This window comes from Anolis sagrei, chromosome 1 (genome assembly GCF_037176765.1).
Source record: "Anolis sagrei isolate rAnoSag1 chromosome 1, rAnoSag1.mat, whole genome shotgun sequence".
Taxonomy (NCBI): Eukaryota; Metazoa; Chordata; class Lepidosauria; order Squamata; family Dactyloidae; genus Anolis; species Anolis sagrei.
In genome coordinates this window covers 118,699,588-118,724,925 of record NC_090021.1, presented here as the reverse complement: position 1 = coordinate 118,724,925, position 25,338 = coordinate 118,699,588, and the positions used below count along the sequence as shown (strand labels likewise).

At 44.1% G+C, this 25,338-nt stretch overlaps 2 protein-coding genes across 32 annotated transcripts in view; one reads left to right on the top strand and one right to left on the bottom strand.

Moving 5' to 3' along the window:
* Positions 1-7,655, bottom strand: part of DST (dystonin) — a 411,253-nt gene extending 403,598 nt beyond the window's left edge. For 22 of the 28 annotated variants that reach the window (XM_060752763.2, XM_060752758.2, XM_060752766.2 and 19 more), the window contains exon 1: positions 7,383-7,655. In XM_060752763.2, coding sequence (XP_060608746.2) covers positions 7,383-7,563 — 181 coding nt within the window. In that variant the 5' untranslated portion in view covers positions 7,564-7,655. The remainder of the gene's footprint in view (positions 1-7,382) is intronic. The other 6 variants (XM_060752780.2, XM_060752782.2, XM_060752781.2 and 3 more) reach the window with 2 other exon arrangements.
* The window catches only part of ZNF451 (zinc finger protein 451), a 102,671-nt gene that overhangs the window by 49,079 nt on the left and 28,254 nt on the right, over positions 1-25,338 (top strand). For 2 of the 4 annotated variants that reach the window (XM_060752800.2, XM_060752797.2), the window contains exon 2: positions 18,500-18,668. Coding sequence is in view for 2 of the 4 variants with exons in the window: in XM_060752797.2 (XP_060608780.2) it covers positions 18,642-18,668 (27 nt within the window). In the remaining 2 variants the exon portion in view is untranslated. Of the gene's footprint in view, positions 1-18,499; positions 18,669-23,218; positions 23,371-25,338 lie in introns of those variants that run through there. The other 2 variants (XM_060752799.2, XM_060752798.2) reach the window with 2 other exon arrangements.

Here is a 25,338-nt window from a genome sequence, read left to right as displayed (position 1 = left end):
TCTAATCATTGGAGACACCAGTGGCGCAATGGGTTAAACCCTTGTGCTGGCAGGACTGCTGACCAAAAGGACGGCGGTTCAAATCTAGAGAGCGGGGTGAGCTCCTGTCTGTCAGCTCCAGCTTCCCATACGGGGACATGAGAAAAGCCTCCCACAGGATGGTAAAACATCCAGGCATCCCCTGCGCAATATCCTTGCAGACAGCCAGTTCTCTCACACCAGAAGCTACTTACAGTTTCTCAAGTCGTTTGTCCCCTGGGCAACGTCCTTGAAGACGGCCAATTCTCTCACACCCAGTTCAGAAGCGACTTGCAGTTTCTCAAGTCGCTCCTGACACAAAAAAAAAAATCCAATCATCAACCACACTGCTCAGGACTATGGTTTTGAGTACATCTACATTGCAGAATGAATGCAGTTTCACACCACTCTAAAGCCATAGAATTCTTGTAGTTTGGTGAGGCACCAGTACTCTTTTGCAGAAGAGACTCAGGTCGCTTCCACACAGCCATATAACCCAGAATACCAAGGCAGAAAATCCCACAATATTTGCTTTGAACTGGGTTATTTCGGTCCACGCTGCCATATATCCCAGTTGAAAGTAGAAAACTTGTAAAAGTGCAAGTCTCATACTTTTATAGCATTGAGCCATGGCAGTTAAAGTGGTATTAAACTGCATCTATTCTACAGCGTAGGTGCACCCTTCCTTGATTAAATCTAGCAATCTGCAATGTGGTCCCACTGCCTTCAACCATACCAAATACTGCTAATCGTTTCTAGTAGGTCATGCATTCTCATGATACTGTTGAACTATGACAGCTTCAGTTTAGTCATCTTGGCTTCTAGGTAAAGTTAAGGCCTCATTTGTTCCATTTACAGTATATACTAGACTCATTTACCATATATACTACAGTATTTGCAGAGTTTTTCAGACCTTTTTAAGGCTGAAAAGCCCCCCTCAGCTTATATTTGAGTCAAGGTTATGTATTATATTACTTTATTTTTATTACATTTTATTACATTTATTAGTTTATTTTATTACATTTATATTATTTTACTCTATTATTATTTTATTAAATGTATTATAATACTCTATTATTGTTATTACATTTATTATTTTACTCTATTTATTATTGTTATTACATTTATTTTACTCTCTTTATGATTATTATTACATTTATTATTTTACTCTATTATTACCATCATTATTACATTTCTGTTATTTTGTTCTATTATTATTTTTATTACATTTATTATTTTACTCTCTCTAGTATTATTGGAATATATTATTATTGGAAAGATATGTAAGCACACTGACATTGAAGAAGGTTAGAATAATGTTTAAATCAGAGTTGGACAGTCTTATCTTAAATTACAGTTTTATGCACATTTTCAAAAATATTTAACCTGATGCCTCAGTTAGTGTAAATGTATTGGTATCTATTTTTATTTTGAAATTTTCAAGTAACTGCTGCAGTTCCCAACCTCGGCTTATACTCAAGTCAATACGTTTTCCCAATTTTTTGTGATAAAATTAGGTGCCTCCGTTTGTATTTGGGTCAACTTATGCTCAAATATATATGGTTTTTGTCTTTTGAGCTGTACACAGTATCCACAAAACTCTTCTCCAGCATCGAATGTCATCTGAGATAATCTCAGATTTAATCTCAGAAGAAAACTGGACAGCTTTCTTCATTGTCCAGTTTTCACAACCATATAGAAAAAGGGGAACTTTCATGAATCATCCTAACATGAATGTCCAGTGATGCATTCATTCTCTTCCTCTTTACTTTCTTCCCTTGCCAGTTTTCACAACCGTACAAAGAAATGGGAAATGTCATGAACCACCCCAACTTTCGCGTTCAATTATATATCCTTGCACTAGTTCCTTGACAGTTGACCCAAAGACAAGTCCAAGCATTCTACGTACATAATAATAATAATAATAATAATAATAATAATAACAGCACTTTATTTGTACCCTGCTACCATCTCCCCAAGGGACTCGGTGCGGCTTACATGAGGCCGAGCCCACAATACAACAGTAAAAACAATAACAGTAATACCAAACAATAAATAAAACTCATAAGCAGAAGTAAGCAATTAACAATAACACCATGACGATTAAAAACCAATGGCTGTCTACTAGGCTCTCAGTTAACCAGCACCCATGGGGATTGGTAGATGCCATACAAATGTGGTTTCTGATTGCTTGAGAGTTATTATGAAAACAGGCCTAACTAATACTATACCCCATACTATACCATAAACTCTGTATTGACTTGATATTGACATTGAAATAAAAGAACACATGGACCAGTTTTACTGTTTTACTGTATTATTTTATTTCAAGTATTATTTCTTTGGGGCTTTATTTTTGGCCATTTGATAGAGTCCTGGTTAACTGAGAGTTTACTGTATGGAGTATCATCCCTCATGGAGAAGTTGATGTTAGTTTTAATTGGCAGGACTGCCTAGGGAAAAAGCTTTCTCAATATTGATGTCTGTGTTTTTATTTTTCTATTTTCAATTTGTTGGGAGCTAAGTTTTGAAAATGTAATAAAATACAAATTAATTAAAAAGAAGAAGTTGATGGGAAAGTTATACTGAAGTTGACCAGTTTGGGGAAAAGTATTCTTTGGCTTCAGGAGGCGGACTTAGTGCTGCAGTCTCAGGCCCCTTCCACACAGCTGAATAAAATCCCACATTATCTGCTTTGAACTGGGATATATGGCAGTGTGGACTCGGATATCCCAGTTCAAAGCAGATATTGTGGGATTTTCAACCTTGATCTTCTGGGTTATATATAGGGTTGTGTGGAAGGGCCCACAGCTTTTCGACATCCAGAGCCATCCAGAGCCAAGTCTTCCTGTTTACTAACGCTGTCCTCCACCTTAACCATGCTCTCCATCTATCCTGCCATTGAGATCTTGGCCCCTTCCACATCTATATAAATAAAAATGTAATGTTCATTTGAGGGATTAACATAACTCAAAAACCACTGGATGAATTGACACCAAATTTGGACACAAGACACCTCTCAGGCCGACGAGTGACCATCACGCATAAAAACACTGGAAAACACAGCCGAAGATACTTAGAAAGCAAAAATAAAAATAAAAAATACATTACAACGCATGCACAAAACCACACACACATATATACACAAACATACATATATACACATATACACAAATATATATATACACACAAAGCACATATACACAGACTGGGCCACAACAACGAATAAAATCCCACATTTTCTGCTTTGAACTGGAATATACTGCAGTGTGGACTAGGGGCCCTTCCACACAGCCATATAACCCTCAATATCAAGGCAGAAAATCCCACAAGATTTGTTTTGAATTGAGTTATCTGAGTCCACACTGCCATACATCCCAGTTCAAAGCAGATAATGTGGAATTTTATTCAATTGTGTGGAAAAGGCCTCTCATAACCCAGTTCAAAACAGATATTGTGGGATTTTCTGCCTTGATAATCTGGGTTATATGGCTGTGTGGAAAGGCCCCTAGAGTTCCTAGGAACCTTGGTTGAGAGGCCCAAATCCAGAGGGTTATTTTATCTATTTCGTATCAAAAGCATTGCATAAATTAGTATAAAACTGATAAAAAATAGAAGGAACACAGGCAGTTAAATATCTTTTGACCAAAAACAGGCAACAGCAATGGCATTGTCTGTAGACCCCAGAGGGTTACTATTTACGATTTAATCTGGAGGCCAGGAATGTGCGACCAGCCAGGATGCATCTACGCTAGGGCTCCTCAAAACTTAAATTGAGGATCACTTCAGGGCCCCTCAGACTATTGGGGGGCAAGATTACAGTTTAAAAAGAACAGGACTGAATTCCTATGCACGCTGCACATCTCTTCTTTGTCATGCAAAAAATCTATTATTATTTTTTGTCGTGTCAGGAGCAACTTGAGAAACTGCAAGTCGCTTCTGGTGTGAGAGAATTGGCCATCTGCAAGGACATTGCCCAAGGGACACCCAGATATGTTTGATGTTTTACCATCTTTGTGGGAGGCTTCTCTCATGTCTTTGCAAAAAATCATGAAAGAGCAACACAATATTTAAAATGAAGAACAATTCTAGCCAACATAGGGCCCTTCCACATAGCCCTATATCCCAGAATATCAAGGCAGAAGATCCCACATTATCAGAATGTGGACTCAGATAACCCAATTCAAAGCAGATATTGTGGGATTTTCTGCCATTATATTCTGGGATATAGGGCTGTGTGGAAGGGCCCCAAAACTAACAACTATTTCATAAGGCAGTGTGGGCCTGCTTTTGGTTGATCCGACAGTTACGGTTTCTTCCATATCACCCAGAAGATCAAGGCAGAAAAATCCCACAACATCTGCTTTGAACTGGGTTATCTGAGTCCACACTCAGACTAAAATCCCACATTATCTGCTTTGAACTGGAATGTATGGCAATAAATTCCAGTTCAATGCAGATAATGCGGGATTTTAGTCAGCTGTGTGGAAGGGGCCTAAATTAATTAGGGGCCCTTCCACACAGACCTACACTCCAGAATATCAAGGCAGAAAATCCAACAATATCCCACTCAGATAATGGGATTTTCTGCCTTGATATTCTGGATATAGGGCTGTGTGGAAGGGCCTCAAGTCATTTCAGACTGAGGGTGACTCTACGTCTGTAAACTTTAGGGCAGGAGCCAGGGAAATGACCTTGGAGGGCCGCATTCAGCCTGTGGGCCTTGGTTTGGAGACCCCTCTCTCAGGGCCCTTCCACACAGCCATATAACCCAGAATAACCAAGCAGATAATTCACAATATCTGCTTTGAACTGGGTTATCAGAGGCCCTTTCCACACAGTTGAATAAAACCCCACATGTTCTGCTTTGAACTGGATTATATGGCAGTGTGGACTCAGATAATCACTTCAAAGCAGATATTGTGGGATTTCCTGCCTTAATACTCTGGGTTATATGGCTGTGTGGAATGGCCCTCAGTCCACTCTGCCATATAATCCAGTTCAATGTGGATTTTATACAGCTATATGGAAGGGCCTTACAGAATGGTTTCCAGACCTTTTACTATTATGGTAATCACCCTTGCTTGGTATGCCAAAGTTTCCATTATTTTGTGAAGCTGTAGTAGGATGAAGGCCGTGAGGCATCACTCCAACTGCCTTAGCTCACTATGGGATCTTGGGAGTTTTAGTCCGGCGAGGCTCCAGACTTTTTGGCCAGCGAGAAGAGTCTTTATATAACTACAACTCCCAGGATCCCGGAGACTTGAGCCATGGGAACGTTTGCTTTCATGCTACAGAGTGATGGGCAAGAGGGTCAGGGATGTTGCCATTGTGGGAGCTGACATCCAAAACACCTGGAAGGCCAAAGTTTGCATTATTTCGTGAAGCTGTAGTAGGATGAAGGCTGTGTGTCATCACTCCAACTGCCTTGGCTCACTACAGAATCTTGGGAGCTGTAGTTTGACCAGGGTCCAGACCTCTTGGCAGAGAGAGGCGTCCTTACATAACTACAACTCCCAGGATCCCAGAGCCTTGAGCCATGACAAGGATTGCCTTCACCCTGCAGAGTGCTGGGCAAGAGGGTCAGGGATGTTGCCTGCCTAAGTGAGGGCAAGTAAGGGATGTTGCCTGCCCTTCCTTTACCCTTCAGAGTGATGGGCAAGACAGTCAGGATGTTGCAGTCCAAAACACCTGGAAGGCCAAAGTTTGCATTATTTCGTGAAGCTGTAGTAGGATGAAGGCTGTGTGGCATCACTCAAAACTGCCTTGACCCGTGACTATGGAATCTTGGGAGCTGTAGTTTGGCAAGTCTCCAGACCTTTTGGGCAGAGAGAGGAGTCCTTACATAACTACAACTCCCAGGATCCCAGAGCCTTGAGCCATGACAAGGATTGCCTTCACCCTACAGAGTGATGGACAAGAGAGTCAGGGATGTTGGCTGGCCAGGTGAGGGCAAGTAAGGGATGTCACCTGCCCTGCCTTCACCCTACAGGGTGATGGGCAAAAGGGTCAGGGATGTTGTCAGTGTGGGAGTTAAAGTCCAAAGTTTGCATTATGTCATGAGGGTCAGGGATGTTCCTTGCTCAGGTGAGGGCAAGTAAGGGATGTCGCCTGCCCTGCCTTCACCCTACACAGTGCTGGGCAAGAGGGTCAGGGATGTTGCCATTGTGGGAATTGACGTCCAAAACACCAGGAAGGCTGAAGTTTATATTATTTTGCGAAGCTGTAGTAGGATAAGGCCATGTGGCATCACTCCAAGTGCCTTGGCTCACTACGGGATCTTGGGAGCTGTCGTTTGGTGAGTCTCCAGACCTTTTGGGCAGAGAGAGGAGTCCTTATATAACTACAATTCCCAGGATCCCAGAGCCTTGAGCCATGACAAGGACGGCCTTCACACTACACAGTGCTGGGCAAGAGGGTCAGAGATGTTGCCTGCCCAAGTGAGGGCATGTAAGAGATGTTGCCTTGCCCTGCCTTTCCCCTACAGTGTTGGCAAAACAGTCGGGGATGTTGCCATTGTGGGAACTGACGTCCAAAACACCTGGAAGGCTGAAGTTTATATTATTTCGTGAAGCTGTAGTAGGATAAGGCCATGTGGCATCACTCCAAGGGCCTTGGCTCACTATGGGATCTTGGGAGCTGTAGTCTGGCGAGGCTCCAGACCTTTTGGGCAGAGAGAGGAGTCCTTATATAACTACAATTCCCAGGATCCCAGGGCCTTAAGCCAGGATCCCAGGGCCTTCACCCTACACAGTGCTGGGCAAAAGGGTCAGGGGTGTTGCCTGTCCTGCCTTCATTCTACAGAGTGATGGGGCAAGAGGGTTAGGGATGTTACCTGCCCAGGTGAGGGCAAGTAAGGGATGTCACCTGCCCTGCCTTCACCCTACACAGTGCTGGGCAAGAGGGTCAGGAATGTTGCCATTGTGGGAACTGACATCCAAAACACCTGGAAGGCTGAAGTTTATATTATTTCGTGAAGCTGTAGTAGGGTAAGGCTATGTGGCATCACTCCAAGTGTCTTGGCTCACTACGGGATCTTGGGAGCTGTAGTTTGGTGAGTCTCCAAACCTCTTGGGCAGAGAGAGGAGTCCCTATATAACTACAATTCCCAGGATCCCAGAGCCTTGAGCCAGGACAAGGACTGCCTTCACCCTACAGAGTGATCAAGAGGGTCAGGGATGTTGCCTGCCCAGGTGAGGGCAAGTAAGGGATGTTGCCTGCTCTGCCTTAACCCTATAGAGTGATGGGCAAGAAGGTCAGGGATGTTGCCTGCCCTGCCTTTCCCCTACACAGTTCTGGGCAGGGAGGGTCAAGGATGCTGCCTTGCCTTGCCTTGCCTTGGCTCTTGCCCTCCCTGCCCTTACCTCTGCTCCTGGCTCTGCCGGAGAAGACGGACCGGATGGGGTGGCGGGCTTTGTGGAGCTTGCGGTGCCAGCTGCAGAAGAAGAGGATGGTGGCCACGGTGCCGAGCAAGAGGAGCAGGAGGAGCAGGGCGCACTGGATGCTGTACGGGCGCAGCAGGACCAGGAAGGCGGCGGCGATCATCTTGGGTGGAGGGCTGGGGGCCGCTCGGCTGAAGAAGAAGAAGAGGCAGAAATCCCCGGGAAGGGAGGCAAGAGAGGACGGCGAAGGGCACGCTCGCCTCTGCGGAGGCTTGGAGGAAGGAGGAGGAGGAGGAGCCTTGTGGCCCTTGTGGCAAGAGGAGGAGGAGGAGGAGGGCCAGGGAGGCTGCTGCCGCAAGGCTCCAAGCGGAGAGGGCTCAGCGGGAGAGGGACCCCCAAAGCATGACGAAGCAAGGGGTTTCCTCCTCGGCGCGCCAACGAGAGGGAGGAGGAGGAGGGGCTGCTGCTGCTGCTGCTGCTCTAGCCCTGCCTGGAGACAGCGGGAGCATCCGCACCGAGCCTTGGGCTGCAATGGCTCAAGGCGGTGGAATCATTGGAGCCGGGCTTCGGATCCCGGAGCGGAGGAGGCGCCAAGCAGAGGGCAAATCCCATCCTCCAATGGCCTTGAGCCCAGAATGCCTCGGTTTCCCTTGAGCCTCCTCCAAGCGGTGTCGGACTGCGCTGATTCCACAGTGCGGATGGGTGGATAGCGGGTCTGGCCTCGCTTGCAACGCTGCTGCCTCATCCTGTTGCTCATCCTGGTTGGCGATTTGGGGGGAAATGTGGGGAGGATGAAGGGAAGAAGAGGATGAAGTGGGGAGGGGAGCGCTTGGAGTGACATCACAGCTGCAGTGGGGAAAATGGCTGTGGAGGGAAGCAGGGCGCCGCCTGGGTTGCATCTACACGCTGGAGTGAATGCAGAGTGAACTAGGGAATCAAGGTTTCATTTACAGGGCCTCTGAGGTTTCCCTGCCACCTCACCAAACTACACATCCCAGGATCCCCCTAGCATTGAGTCATGGCAGTCCAAGCAATGCCAGGCTGCATTAAGTCTACGATTTGTCATGAATCCACTTTAAATCCGGTTTCTGCCTCCTGCAGAATTCTGGGGTTTGTAGTTTAGGGAATCTGTTCAAGGCCCCTCCCTAAACTACACATCCCAGGATCCCCCTAGCATTGAGCTAGGGCAGTCCAAGCGGTGCCAGGTTGTATTCTACGATTTGTCATGAATCCACTTAAATCCGGTTTCTGCCTCCTGCAGAATTCTGGGGATTGTAGTTTAGGGAGTCTGCTCAAGGCTCCTCCCTAAACTACAAACCCCAGAATTCTGCGACCCGATTTAAAAGTGGATTCATTCTCTAGTGTGATGAGGTCCCCAAGTGGTGCCAGACTGCTTAAAGTCTACGACTATTCATCACCTAGAGAATGAATCCACTTAAAATCTGGTTTCTGCGTCCTGCAGAATTCTGGGGTATGTAGTTTAGGGAGGAGCCTTGAGCAGCCTGACTCGACTACAAATCCCAGCATTCTGCAGGAGTCAGAAAACCGGATTTTAGGTGGATTCATTCTCTAGTGTGATGAGGTTAGTAGATGCACCTCAGTGGGTGGTTGTTGTGATTGTTGGCCGTGGGTTTTCCGCGCGCGCGCGCTCCTTCCTCTGCCCTGCCCGGGCTCCTGGTTGCAAGGCTTGGCAGACGTCATGCTTCCTCTCCCACGCCTTGACTGTCCCACGCAGGGACAGGCTGCAGATGTCTACCGCTCCCTTTCATCCCATAGCATTAGCAAACGGCATTCATTCTACAGTCTAGACCAGGCATGGGCCAACTTCGGTCCTCCAGTGTTTTGGACTTCAACTCCCACTATACCTAAGCCTCAGGCCCCCTCCTTTTCCCCCTAGGCCGCTGAAGTGGAAAAGGAAAGGGCCTGAAGTCTGTTCGGAATGGTGGGAGTTGAAGTCCAAAACACCTAGAGGGCCCAAGTTGGCCCAGGCCTGGTCTAGACGCACCCTTACACAAGGAATACTAACCAGCATGTGGTTCGTTCTTCTGAAATAAGAGCTCTCGTCGATGGGTATCCCATCCAAGTCCTAACCAAGGCTGACCCTGCTTAGCTTCCAAGATCAGAGAGGGAGGGATGCATCTCTGCACTGTGGAATCAGTGCACTAACTGCCATGGCTCAATGTTATAGGATCCTGGGAGTTGTGCTTTTACAAGGTCTTGAGCCTTCTCTGCCAAAGAGTGCTGAGACCTCACCAAACTACAACTCCCATGATTCCATAGCATTGAGCCAGGACAGCTAAGGCATTCATTCTACAGTGTAGGTGCAGCCATAATCTGGTGCCTTTTAGGGTATTTTAGGGGCAACGGCGCTCCATACAGTCATGCCAGCCACATGACCTTGGAGGTGTCTACGGACAACACTGGTTCTTCGGCTTAGAAATGGAGGTGAGCACCAACCCCCAGAGTCGGACACGACTGGACTTAATGTCAGGAGACAGCCTTTACCTTTTAAATACCCTAAAATATTAAACCGCTGAGCTGCTGAACTTGCTGAATGAAATGTCAGCAGTTCGAATCCAGTGAGAGGGGTGAGCTCCTGCTGTTAGCCTCAGCTTCAGCTAACCTAGCAGTTTGAAAACATGCAAGTGTGAGTAGATCAATAAGTACTGCTTCTGGGGGGAGGTAACAGCGCTTCATGTAGAGGAGACTTATGCAGTTATGCTGGCCACATGACCTTGGAGGTGTCTACGGACAACACCGGCTCTTCGGCTTAGAAATGGAGATGAGGACCAACCCCCAGAGTCAAACACGACTAGACTTAATGTCAGGAAACCTATACTTTTACCTTTAGGGGTGCATTTTGAATCATTACCTCTCTCTTAGACACACACCCCCCACCAAACACACACCCAAAGCTGCACCCCCGTATTCCATCTTGTTTTCTGGCTGTTTACATTGCAGTCTTGTGCAGTTTACTCAGAAGCACAATCTACCAGGAAAAGGTGAGCAAAATAGATTCTAGGAGGAGGCAAAATCAATAAGGCAAATTATATTCCCAGAAACTGGAATTTCAGCTTCCTTTATTGGTCCTTTTATTTTGGTTCTAATGGCTGTTCTAGAACCTGCAAACGACCTCCTGTAGTCAGTGCAAATGATTTCTATATATTTGCGTATATTCAGGCATGGGCAAACTTGGGCCCTCCAGGTGTTTTGGACGGCAACTCCCACAATTCCTAACAGCCGGTTTAACAGAGGCTGTTAAACTAAATTTAATTCCAAGTTGTAGTCTGTACATATTATAATGTATATGTGATCGGGGCACTACAGTGGAAGTATATATGTTATTATTTAGAAATAAGCCCCATTGCATATAATTTAGCTTTCTTCCTTATAAAGATATTTAAGGTGGGCAGCCTTAGACTCCAGTCCTATGCCCATACCTCCCTGTATCTAAAGGTAAGCTCGGCTGAATTAATGAGTAGACATGCAGTGTTAATTGCTAAGCATTTTCGGCAACTCAGCCTTTTCACCTACTCTGTCGCAATATTATAAATGGCCACTGGTTTAGCTTGCATTACGCTTTCCGGTAACTGCACCGAGGTTGCACTGCATGATGTCAGAAGTGCAATGTATTGGAGCACAGCACTGCAGTGTACTGCAGTCCCTCCTTGCTAAGGCATGCAAGTTTCCCTGAGACAGTTAGTGGGATTTCTGTCACTTCAAGGTGAGGCAGACCCCTGTGCATGTCCCCTGTACTCAGCTGTGCTGCAACATATTGCAATATCAATAAACTTTTCAGTCTCTTTACTTCTCTCTCTCATAATTGATATATTGTTTGGTAGGAAAGTGTGCATGATGAATGGGTGAGAGGATGAACTGGGGCAAATGACATATGCCCTCATCATTAATAGATGCAAAGAGATTGAAAGTAAATGGTTGTGGGTGTAATTTTAGTTTTGATTTACAGTCCACCTGCCACTTATGCTGGGGTTAGCTGGAAGCAGACTCACACTGGAGGTCATAGGGATTGCTAGAGAGCATACTTTATAAAATCTGTGAATAATCAAATCTGTAAAAAAGTCAAAACTGTAAATGTTGAGGAGCAGCTGCATTTAAGATGAAAACTACAATACTAAAGTTTGCAAAGTACCCTAACTTTAGGCTTTAACAGCCAATCTTGAGACATTACATTAAATGTATATAGCTGTATCTATCTATACATCTATCTTCTAGCTAGCTATCTATACATAATAATAAGGAATATACATAATAAAATGAAAATATGTATGTGTGCATGTGGCTGGGATGCCCACTTCCACAGACAGGCTCCCACTTCCACAAACAGCTTTGACCCACAATACTGAGGAGCCAGCTGAGGCATTTGAGCCAACACTAACATAGTGCATGGGGTGAAATGAGGAGAGTGACCTCTCATGTCCTAAACTGTTGTAGGATTAAAAGGTTAAACCTAAGGCTATACATTCAACCTAAATGGATCTATGGATTGCTCCAAATGAAAAAAGGGTGCCACAAGGAATTGAACCAATCTAGGCACACAGAAGTCCCATGACCAACAGAAACCTGGATAAGTCATTCATCTCACACTACATGCATTCTCAGTGCTAGGATGTTTGCACTCTCAGCCATTTGTTTTGTGATTGGCCGGCTCTAATCGTACAATTTTCAGTGCCAATACTTTCTGTTGCTCTCTGACCTCAATGTCTATAATCCTACCCCTCACCATTGGTACGGTACTTTAGAAGACCACCTTGAGTCGCCGACCAGCTGAGAAAGGCGGTATACAAATACAGTAAATAAATAAATAGATAGATATAAAAAGTGGGCTGTGGATAACAGAAACTCTTGTTATAATGTGTTAGTCTTAAGATGTTGTAGCACTGTTAGCTATTAGACTAATGTGATTGTAAGGCAGTGTAATGGTTATAAAGGGGACCCTTTGGCTCTGATTGTTCAGCCACCTATAAATCTTTGCACAATCAATTGATTGCAGTAACTTTTAAATGTGTGTAACACTAAAGCTGTAGATTGCAAGGCAGCATTAGCACAAATAGAATAGATGTATGGTATGTCTGAGGCCACCCCCAATTTTATTTATCTGTGGAAGAAACCAGTCCTTTTAGAATTTTTGACATCTCCTCTGTTACTTAAGAGGTACAGCATATTAGTACCAGTAGCTATATGTTTATCATTTCCAGTGCAAGATGGGAAACCTTTGGCGTTCCAGGTAACCTTACTTGGGCAATCCCTTGTTGTCCAAGTATAATGGCCTTCCAAGTTCTTGGAAGACCCCTGTGTGAGAAATTTTTTGTAATGTGTGGAGGTCGGTCCACAGCCGATCAACACACAGAATTCACAGAGTGAAGGTCCAACCTGTGATCTGGTTAACATGATGACGGTGACATCTCAATCTGTTGCAGCCTTCTTCCGCCTTCACAGCCATTGTAGCATATACCATGTTATCTTCCACCTTATCCGCCCTTGAGGTCTTCAGATTGTGCTCGGTCTGGAACTTCCCCTGCCCCCCCCTCGCCCCCCGGTTGAGGATTGCATGTCTCCAACAGTTACGCCCGCAGATTCATTGGAACATGCAAGCCTCCTCACCATGACAAGGATTGTCATTGTCATTGGGGCTTCTGGGACATGAGAGCAAAGCATTTAGAACAGCAAGAGAAACAGGACAGCAAGAGAGCGTGAAATGGTAGACCAGTGGTTCTCAACCTTCCTAACGAAGCGACCCCTTAGTACAGTTCCTCATGTTGTGGTGACCCTCAACCATAACATTATTTTCATTGCTACTTCATAACTGTGATTTTCCTGCTGTTATGAAAATGTAAATATCTTCATAACTGTGATTTTCCTGCTGTAATGTAAATATCTGATATGCAGGATGCATTTTCATTCACTGGACCAAATTTGGCACAAATGCCCGATATGCCCAAATCTGAATACTGGTGGGTTTGTGGGAGGATTGATTTTGCCATTTGGGAGTTGTAGTTGCTGGGATTTATAGTTCATCTACAATCAAAGAGCATTCTGAACTCCACCAACAGTGGAATTGAACCAGTCTAGCCACACAGAACTCCCATGACCAACAGAAAATACTGGAAGGGTTTGGTGGGCATTGAACTTGAGTTTGGGAGTTGTAGTTCACCTACATCCAGAGATCATAGTGGACTCACGCAATGTTGGATCTGGACCAAACTTGGCACAAATACTTAATATGGCCAAATGTGAACACTGGTAGAGTTTGGGGAAAATAGACCTTGACATTTGGGTGTTGTAGTTGCTGGGATTTATGGTTCACCTATTTATTTATTTGGGGTTCTTTTACCCCGCCCTTCTCACCCCAAAGGGGACTCAGAGCGGCCTTACAGAAGCAAAGGCACCCTTCGATGCCTGCATCATAAAACAATCATACATAAACTTACATCATATCATAATATAATTCACAAAGTGCATGCATTAATTATCATAAAATCAATAAAATCAATAAAAACAAATACAAACCCAATTTCTCCTTTACATGGTCAGCATTTCGCTCATAGATCTAATTTTCGTTCCATTTCATCAATCCTGCTGGTCTTACTCGCCTGATTGTCTGATTTAATTGCCAAGGTGCCCAAAGGCCTGGTCCCACAACCACGTCTTCACCCTCCTCCTGAAGGCGAGGAGGGATGGTGCTGCCCTGATTTCCCCCGGGAGTGAGTTCCACAGGTGAGGAGCCACCACTGAGAAAGCCCTGCTCCTCGTCCCCACCAGCCTCACTTGTGAGAGTGGTGGGGTCGAGAGCAGGGCCTCCCCAGATGATCTCAAAGTCCGGGGTGGGACGTAAAGGGAGATACGTTCGGACAGATACACTGGACCGGAACCGTACAGGGTTTTGTAGGTCAAAACCAGCACCTTGAATTGTGCTCGGAACTGAATCGGCAGCCAGTGGAGCTGACACAACAGGGGGGTGGTAGGCTCCCTGTATGTCGCTCCGGTGAGCAATCTGGCTGCCGCTCGTTGGACTAGTTGAAGTTTCCGAACAGTCTTCAAGGGCAACCCCACGTAGAGTGCGTTACAGTAGTCTATTCGGGATGTGACAAGAGCATGGACCACCGTGGCCAGATCAGACTTCCCGAGGTACGGGCGCAACTGGTGCACAAGTTTTAGTTGTGCAAAAGCTCTCCCGGCCACCGCTGAGACCTGGGGTTCCAGGCTCAGCGATGAGTCCAGGATCACTCCCAAGCTGCGAACCTGCGACTTCAGGGGGAGTGTAACCCCGTCCAGTACAGGCTGTAACCCTATACCCTGTTCGGCCTTACGACTGACCAGTAGGACCTCTGTCTTGTCTGGATTCAATTTCAATTTGTTAGCTCTCATCCAGTCCGACACAGCAGCTAGACACCGATTCAAGGTCTGGACAGCCTCCTTGGTGACAGGTGAGAAGGAGTGACAGATCTGGACATCATCTGCGTAGAGATAACATCTCAGTCCGAAACTCCGAATGATCTCTCCCAGCGGCTTCATGTAGATGTTAAATAACATTGGGGACAGAATCGAACCCTGTGGGACTCCACACATCAACGGTTCTGGGGCCGAACAGGTGTCACCCAGTAACACCTTCTGGGACCGTCCCTCAATAAATGACTGGAGCCACTGCAAAGCAGTACCCCCGAGACCCATGTCTATGAGGCGTTCCAGAAGGATTCCGTGATCGACGGTATCGAAGGCCGCTGAGAGGTCCAGCAGAACTAACAGGGACACACTCCCCCTGTCCAGTTCCCTGCGAAGATCATCTACCAAGGCGACCAAGGCTGTTTCCGTTCCATGTCCCGGTCTAAAGCCAGACTGTGCTGGATCAAGATAATCAGTGTCTACCAGAAATCCCTGGAGTTGTGCTGCCACCACACGTTCCAGGACTTTGCCCAAGTAGGGGAGATTGGAAACTGGCCGATAGTTGTCGAATTGAGTGGGATCCAGTGATGGTTTCTTCAACAGCGGTTTGATAATAGCTTGTTTTAAGCTCGCTGGAATCTTGCCCTCCTGTAAGGAGTCATTAACCACCACCTTCACCCACTCTGCCAAACCCCCTCTGGCTTCTTTTATCAGCCAGGATGGGCAGGGGTCTAGGATGCATGTGGTGGGTCGCACCTCTCCAAGGATCCTGTCCACATCCTCAAGCTGAACCAATTGAAATGAAAGAGCAATCAAAGAGCATTCTGAACCTCACCACCACCGATAGAATTGGGCCAAACTTCCCATACAGAACCCCCATGACCAAAAGAAAATGCTGTGTTTTCTGATGGTCTTTGGTGACCCCTCTGACCTCCCCTCGTGCCCCCCCAGGGATCCCAACCCCCAGTTGAGAAACACTGATTTAGAAGGCCAGAGTTTCCACATCCTTATTCAAGTTGTTGCTTTCTTTTTATAATAACATAGCTCAGAAAATGGCGCTCCATGCAGTCATGCTGGCCACATGACCTTGAAGGTGTCTAAGGACAATGCCGGCTCTTCGGCTTAGAAATTGAGATGAGCACCAACCCCGCAGAGTCGGACATGACTGAACTTAATGTCAGGGGAAAACTTTTACCTTTACCTACAGAAAACAAATGGCTTTGATATTTCTGAATGCAGAAAAGAAGCATTTGACAGTGTATCTTGATCATTTAGTAGGCTATAGTAGAGAATAAACTATTTGGATTTCAGCATCCACCTAGTCTACTTTTGTAACATTTTGCCAGGTGAAGAAATGTGAAGATTTGGAAAGCTTGGTCAGAGATTCATGTGTTATATGTGTATGTATGTGTGTGTAAATTCGTTTGTGCCATGGAAATAAAGTATAAATTTGTTGGAACTGGAACTGGAACTGGAAAGTTTTATTTTTATTCTTGCATTTTCTGCAACTAGATTAATTTGCTTTGCAAATGCTAACAGTGCTCCCAGCGCTCAATTGGACAGAATAGTGTCAGTCCTCTGCATCCACCAATTCAACTATCTACAAGTTCAAAATGTGTAAGAAATCATAAATAAACCTTGATTTTGTCACTTTATATAACAAACATCATTTTATTACATTATATATAATGGAACGTATGTGTGTCCAGTGGTTTTGGTATCCATGAGGGGTCCTGGAACCAAAACCCAGCATATACCAAGGATTTGCTGTAGTATAAAAGATTAATTTGGCAAAAAACAACAAAACAAAAAAGCCTTATAAAAACCCACTGGTCATTAATTGCCCAGACTTAGTTTGTTTAATGTTGTGAGAAAGCTCTAATCTTAGTTTTGGGAAAGAATGAAATTCAACAGAGGCAGGGTTTTTTTCCCCTCAAGGAGAGTCTCCATCCCGGTTTTGTGTGAAGGATGAGCCCAATTGGAAATGGTTTCTTTTTCTATCATATCAGGAATTTTGTACCATCTTTTCATCTCTTTTAAATCACTCACTAGGTTAGATACTAAAAGACAGGTAGGCTTTATACTCCGGGCCAATGGTTTGTCACTGCGGATTCTAGGGCACACTACCAATAGAAACGAGGAGAACGACATCCAAAAAAAGGGAAAGAAAAAGGCACACATCCCTTTTCTTCCACATCCTTGATTTTGCATCCCTTTTCTTCCATATCCTTGCTTTGGTTAAAAAAATAAATAAATCACAAACCTTATTTTAAGTCATTAGAAGTATTTCTGTCTTAGTGCCAGCATTGCTTTGCACCTCAGCCTCCGCAATAGCAGCAGGCTCACTGGCACAGGACAGATGCTCATGGGGCTGTCATAGTGTACGCTCTTGATTTCTTTCCAAAAACACAGGGAAAGGCTGTGCAGTTTGCCTGGCACGAAATTATCGCTACATGTTCCTGAATATTTAACATTACCTTCAGTTGAACTCTTGAAACTCGCTGCTCTCAGTGTTGTTCGTTTGCCATGACTTCAAAATTTCTGAAAATTATATATCTCATGAGGTACCAGGAATGCTTAAATATACCTTCTTTGTGAACCCACACAATAGAATTGAAGTTGGCAAACCTATCTCAGTTTTGGTCCATTTCAGGGGACAAACAATTGCATTGTTTTTAATGTGAGGCTAATTTTAGAGAGGAATGTGGATCATCTATATCAATGGTTCTCAACCTTCCTAATGCCACGACCTCTTAATACAGTTTCCTCATGTTGTGGTAACTCCAACTATAACATTATTTTAATTGCTACTTCATAACTGTAATTTTGCTACTATTATGAATCATAATGTAAATATCCGATATTCAGGATGTATCTATTCACTGGACCACATTTGGCACAAATACCTGATACGCCCAAATTTGAATATTGGTGGGGTTAAGGGGGATTGATTTTGTCATTTAAGAGTTGCAGTTGCTGAGATTTATAGTTCACCTACAATCCAAGAGTATTCTGAATTCCACTAAAGAGCACACAGATCTCCCATGACCAACAGAAAATACTGGAAGGGTTTGGTGGGCTTTGACCTTGAGTTTTGGAGTTGTAGTTCACCTATATCCAGAGAGCACTGTGAACTCAAACAATTATGGATCTGGACCAAACTTGGCACAAATACTCAATATGCCCAAATGTGAACACTGGTGGAGTTTGGGGAAAATAGAACCTGACATTTGGAAGTTGTAATTGCTGGGATGTATAGTTCACCTGCAATCAAAGAGCATTCTGAACCCCACCAATGATAGCATTTGGCCAAACTTCCCACACAGAACCCCCATGACCAACAGAAAATACTGTGTTTTCTGCTGGTCTTTGGTGACCCCTCTGACATGTCTTTGCAACCCCCCAGGGTCCCGACCCCCAGGTTGAGAAATGCTGATCTATTATTATTATTTGCTTTATTTCTATACCGCATTTTTCAGCCCAAACAGGCGACACAATGCGACTCAATCTATATGTATACACTTGATTTCTCTCCTTACCAGTTTATTTCCATCTAAAAATTTCCATCTAAAATTAATTTTAGCATGGTCTAATACTTAGGTAACGATAAAAGCAGCTGAAGAAGGGAGCAAAGAAACTGAAAAGTTAAGACATCCAAGGGGTTAAGTGCTCATTTTCTTCTTGTCTCTTTTCTGCAGCAAATTTCCACTTCCACGGCTTCCTTTGCTGTAACATACAATTTGCTCCTACATCTTATTCAGGCTACACTGATGGAAATATTTAATTAGATCAGTCACCCGGAAACTCACCGCTGCAATATTTTGACAACCTAGGAGACTGATGCTTGATACAGAAAAAGAAGGCAAAGTATGTTCTGATTGTGTCATTTCTTCAATAACTTGCAAATAAGTTCTGCAAATGTGGGGGAAGATTAGGACCTGAACTGTTGTGTCATGAAAGGCAGTGGAATAAAGGTTTTCTTGCAATGCTTCAGGGACTTATCACAACATATATAAATCAGTTATTCTCTTCCCAAGATACATCATACCTGGTTCACAGTTTTAAAGGGAAGGACAGCTACACTTATAATTAATGCAGCTTGACACCACTTTAAATGTCATGGCTCAATACTAAGGAATCAAGGGATTTATAATTCGATGATATACCTCCATTCTTTGGCAGAGATGACTAAAGACCTTGAAGACTATAACTAGCATGCTTTCATAGCATTGTGTCACAGAAGTGAAAAGTGGTGTCAGGTTGCATTGTAGATCAACAGTGTCGATCAGTGGTTCCCAGCCTTTTTTTTTATGAGGGACCACTCTCCAACATTAGTACCAAAAGAGTTACAAATCAGTTTTTAGATTTGGTTTAGTTATTTGTGGTGCTGATTCAGAAAACTGCATTGGATAGACCACATCAGCTCTAGTTTCTGATACAGAACATATGCTATCCAGTAGTCACCATCTGCTCGCCCACAGAAAACCATATTTAATAAGCCTTGGCTCTATAAGAGGGTTTTGAGAGACCAGCCACTCTTGTTGCAATGGTGTGGTAATGGTAAGGCTGCGGACCATATTTTAGTTCTTGCAGACCACTGGTGGTCCTCAGACCATAGTTTGGACATCACATATAGTGGACGTTCAGAGTATTCAGTTATCAGTATTTTTAAACACAGTAGAATATCTACACCTAAATAGAAATATACATTTAACAGGGGAAAAACCACAGAGGAAAATCCATGCCTGCTACATACTTTCATAATTGCATATTTCAAAATTAATATCCTTCATCCAGCACATGAGACTAGAAAACTATAGAGCGGTCCTCTAGACCAGGGGTCCTCAAACTTTTTAAACAGAGGGCCAGATCACAGCCCCTCAAATTGTTGGAGGGCCGGATTATAATTTTTTTAAAAAATGAATGAATTCCTATGCACACTGAACATATCTTATGTGTAGTGAAATAACACTATAATAATTAAAATGAAGAACAATTGTAACAAACATAAACTTATTAGTATTTCAGTGGGAAATGTGGGACTGCTTGTTGTAATTGTTGTTGTTGTTGTTGTTATTGTTGTTGTTGTTGTGTGCTTTCAAGTAATTTCAAACTTAAGTTGACCCTGAGCGAGGGCCGGGTAAATGACCTTGGAGGGCTGTATCCGGCCCTTGGGACTTAGTTTGAGGACCCCTGCTCTAGACATTTAGACTGTAGTCAATGGTTAGGCTGCAGTCCAAAAAAAGCAGGAGGATCACAATGAGGTAAATGAATGCAGTTTGTCACCACTTAAACTCCTATAGCTCAATGCTATGGAATCCTGGAAGCTGTAGTTTGGTGAGGCTCCAGCACTCTGGTAAAGAAAGCTAAATATCTGGCAAAACTATATATTCCATAGTTCCATAGCATTGGTCCATGACTGAAAAAATGGTGTCAAGCTGCATTATTTCCGTAGTACCCCTAATTCTAGCACAGAAGCAAATTAATGTACAATACATACAAAAGTTAAAAGAAGACTGTTAGATTTGACAGAGGCTGCTCTTATCCTGAAGTAATGAAGAAGGAGTGAGAGAGCAGGAATGAGTGCTTGCATGAATGTACACAGTAAGACAGGAAAAAATTGCTTGGCTTTAGAGATGAGCAATTCACATCTGCTTCTGTAATCACTTTCCATGTCAATGCTCTTGCAGATTTAAAATTAATGGCAATTTCATCCACTCTAGTCTTCTTTATTGCAAAGACAGGAATCATGCAGCTCTCCAGATATGGAGACGAACTACAACTCCTGGGATTCCATAGCATTGAGCCATGGCAGTTAAAGTGGGATCATCTGCAAAAATTCTACAGTATAGATGCACTCCTGAATCTCTTGACAGAATTTTCTTCTTTGAAGAACAGTTATGATATTCTGATTTTAAATACTGCTATTGTTTTGTTTTTGTTTTGTTTTTTGTTCTTGTTTTTTTCTTTTGGTTTTTTTTTTTTTTTGGAAAGGCATTACTGTAATTCCAGACCTCCTTTCCCTTCTATCTGTAGAGGACTCTGAGTTTAATGCTTCATTAAAGCTGTTTCTACTCTAAAGAAGACAGGCGTTGCAGGCAGGCGCACATGAACTCTCCCTGCAGCACACACACAGTTTTTCAAGGCGTTTTAAGGAGGCCCAGGGAAGGAAGACCAATGACCTTGAGCTATCCTGCCAGGGCTTCCTTAAAAAACTCCTCTCTTTTATCTACTGCCGGGTGTAATGCTTCCTTAAAGCTGTTTCTACTTTCTACTCTAGAGGTAACTAGTAGTTTTCTGAGAATGAGGCTTCTCTTTTTGTTTGCTGGGATTACCATTATTAATAATTATTATTGTATTCTAGAAGTACTTTCTGAAGGAAAGGAAGGGAAGGAGAAAAAGAAGCTAAAAGGATGACCTTCCAAGCTGCTAAACATGCACATGCATACCCCACCCACCTGTCTTGCACATTCCCAACTCCCAATCAGTCCCACTAATAAAAAGAATCAAGAAAAATAAAGGAAAATCAAAAAGATTCAACTGTGATACTGAATAGGGGAGGAGAAGCCGTGATCGGCTGCCACGTGGTCCCATTACAGACGTTACGGCCATTGGACCAAACCAAAGAAGACAGATTGACCAAAGGAAACAGCTAAAAACGGATTCAGGCTCAAGCCTAGTCACAAGTAGATGTAGTCAAGATTAAATATGATAAGTTTTTTTGATACCGAGAAATCGTACCCCAAATTATGAATTATAAAAAGTGTATAAATAATAAAACACAGCTCCATTAGGACTTTGTCGTATTGGATTGTCTTTGGAATGATGCCTAACACACCTGGACCTCAGGCAACAATCCTGCCACAGTTTCTCCAATTTCCATAATCCCTTCAACACTAACTGGGAGACGTGAGGGAGCACACAATGAATTTGAGTCAGAGTCACTTTTTTCCCTGATATGATTGGGTAAAACACACAGCACACAGCACCTATGGAAATGGTCATCACCTTCAGGCGTCCAATGTATACTGTGGACTAACCCCATTGCGTCCAGTGGAGCCCAGCCATGGAGGCCTACTGGCTGTTAGGAATTGTGGGAGTTGAAGTCCAAAACACGTGGAGGACCAAAGTTTGCCCCTGCCTGAGGTGGACCATTATGTTGCTTCCGCCTTCTATTTTATTTATTTATTTATTTGTTTGCCAGATTTATATCTCACCCTTCTCACCCCAAAGGGGATTCAGGGCAGCTCGAACAAAGGCACAATTCGATGCTTTGAGTACATATAAAAATAAAACAACATAAAATCATATAATTAAAACATATCACTTAAAATTACACAGCCAAAAAGCATATTCCAGGAGTCATTCCAATTGTCATTGTTCATTATTACACTGAGAAATCACTTGTTGCGCTGGGAATCATTGAGCAAAACCAGAATTTAACTTTCTTCCTAAAGGTCAGGTGGGAGGGGGCTGATCCATAGAATTCCATAGCCAAGGGGCCACCACCGAGAAGGCCACCAATCATGCCTGCAAGGGAGGTGGGATCGAGAGCAGGGCTTCTCTGGAGGATCTTAACCTCTGAGATGGCTCACAGAGGGAGTTATGTTCGGACAGGTAAGCTGGGCCAGAACCGTTTAGGGCTTTATAGGCTAAAACCAGCACTTTGAACTATGTTCGGTAGCAGATTGGCAGCCAGTGGAGCTGACGTAACAGGGGGCTTGTATGCTCCCTGTACGCCGCTCCAGTGAGCAACATGACTGCCGCCCATTGGACCAATTGAAGCTTCTGAACAGTCTTCAAGGGCAACTCCACATAGAGCGCGATGCTGTAGTCTATCCAAGATGTAACAAGAAGGTGGACTATCGTGGCCTTGGAAGTTGCAGTTTTCTAGTAGGGTCTGGATGGTCTTTGTAAAATCCATCACTACTTCATCACACTACATGAATCCACTTAAAATCCGGTTCCTGCCTCCTGCAGAATTCTGGGTTTTGTAGTTTTGGGCGGGCTGTTCAAGGCTCCTCCCTAAACTAAAAACCCCAGAATTCTGCAGGAATAAAGGGGATTTATTCTCTAGTGTGATGAAGGTATGATTTATTCTCTAGTATGATGAAGGTATGATAAGGTACATCTACACTGCAGAATGGATGCAATTTGACACCATTGAGACAGCCATGGCTCAATGCAATGGCCTTGTTGAAACTACAATTCTTGTGAATCCATAGGACTGAGCCAGGAAAAAATAAAGTGGTGTCAAGCTGCGTTAATGCTACAGCCTAGATTCCCCCCAACCAAGGAAGCATAGCAGCCAAGGAAGGTGAGAAGCAAGCGCGCCAGAGGAAGGAAGGGCTTTGGCTGCAGCTTGAGAAGCGCTTCAAAACTACAATTCCCGGCATGCCTCAGCGAGAGGGCTCTTCCGGCCCCGCCCTCACCATTGGCCCTTCCGTATTGGAGGGCAGGCAAGCAGAAGCCTTTCCCGCTTAATTAAGGCTTTGCCTCCTTTCAGTTGTGACTGTGGAGCAGGGCTCAATGTCTTTGCTGTTCTCCTCCAACGAATAACCCCATGGAGGTAAGGCCAGCATGTCTCTGTCTTGGGTGCAAACACACCGCAGCAGCAATGCAGTTGTTAGGCGCCAGTTCCAACTGCCATGGCTGCATGCTGTGGAATCATGGGAGATGTAGTTTCACAAGGGCCTGAGACCTCTCCCCCAGGGAGGGCTGGGGCTTCACCAAACAACCATTCCCAGGATCCCATAGCATGTGGCACCTAAAGGACTGTCAATCTGCATTAATTCTACAGTGTAGATACAGTATTTAGATGGGTTGTTGTAAGTTTTCCGGGCTGTATGGCCATGTTCCAGAAGCATTCTCTCCTGACGTTTCGCCTGCATCTATGGCAGGCATCCTCAGAGGTTGTGAGGTCATTATTTGGTATATAGATGGCAATGTATATATAATAATTATTATATACAAAATAATAATGGTAATGTATATAATTATTCTTTTGCACATTCCCAATGAAATGCTTCTCTTTTTAATGTGATGTTTGCATAGCCATGTAAACTCCCATTAGTTTGCTGTGAGTTTTCCAGGCTGGCCATGTTCCAGAAGCATTCTCTCCTGACATTTCAACCACATCTATGGCAGGCATCCTTAGAGGTTGTGAGATCTGTTGGAAACTAGGCAAGTGAGGTTTATGTATCTGTGAAATGATGTCCAGGGTGGGAGAAAGAACTCTTGTCTGCTTGAGGTAAGTGTGAATGTTGCAGTTGGCCATCTTGATTAGCATTGAATGGCCTTGCAGCTTCAAACCCAGGAAGCATCCAGGCTTTGAAGCTGCAAGACCATTAAATGCTAATCAAGGTGGCCAATTGCAACATTCACACTTGCCTCAAGTAGACAAGAGTTGGGTTGTTGTAGGTTTTTTCAGACTATATGGCCATGTTCTAGAGGCATTCTCTCCTGTTGTTTCGCCTGCATCTATGGCAAGCAGCCTCAGAGGATGACCTCACAACCTCTGAGAATGCTTGCCATAGATGCAGGCAAAACATCAGGAGAGAATGCCCCAGTGATTCCGGCCATGAAGGCCTTTGACAATACTTCAGACAAGAGTTCTTTCTCCCACCCTGGACGTCATTCTACAGGTATATAAATACAACTCGCCTAATTTCCAACAGACCTCGCAACCTCTGAGGATGCTTGCCATAGATATGGGTGAAACGTCAGGAGGGAATGCTTCTGGAACATGGCCATACAGCCTCAAAAAAACTCACAAAAACCCAATTATTCTGGCCATTAAAGCCTTTGGCAACACATTAAACTCCCATTCATTGTAAGGCCGTGTGTTTTCTAAATGCAAATAGGTGTTGAAGGAGGCTGGAGCAGTGGCAGGGAAGAAAAGGGGTAAAAGCTCCCTTTCTTGCTTGCCATAGTCCTGACCCCATTGTTTGGTTATTTAACAAATCAGTCATTCTGAATGCAAAATTGTATTGCAATAACCCCATGGTTTTTGTCTACTGACCAGCAGCATGTGCAAAATATATGAAAGAAAATAATTCTATTCTAAGCATAGGAATTGTATTTAATGGCTTAAATGCCCTAAAAGCACCAGATATCATCAGATTTTGGAAGAGTCTTCCATGGGAAGTACTTGGATAAGAGTTGTAGGCTATGCTTTGGGAAAAGTAACTTGCAAAACCACTTCTAAAGTATTCCCTGTTAAATCAGTGAGGTCACCATACGTCAACAGGTGAAGGCACACACACACACACAGGCTTTTTAAACTTTCCAAGATATCTGGTGAGGTAGGCGAATCTAGTATTTTCCCCCTTTCTTTCACTCTTCACATTTGCTCAGTGATGTAGAGGCATCCACCAACCTTGCCTGCTGTATGTAAGCACACAAAGCTACACCAGGATCACCTGCAAGAAAGAAATCCACCTAGGGCCCTTCCACACAGCCCTATATCCCAGAATATCAAGGCAGAAAATCCCATATTATCTGCTTTGAAGTGGACTATATGGCAAGGTGAAGTCAG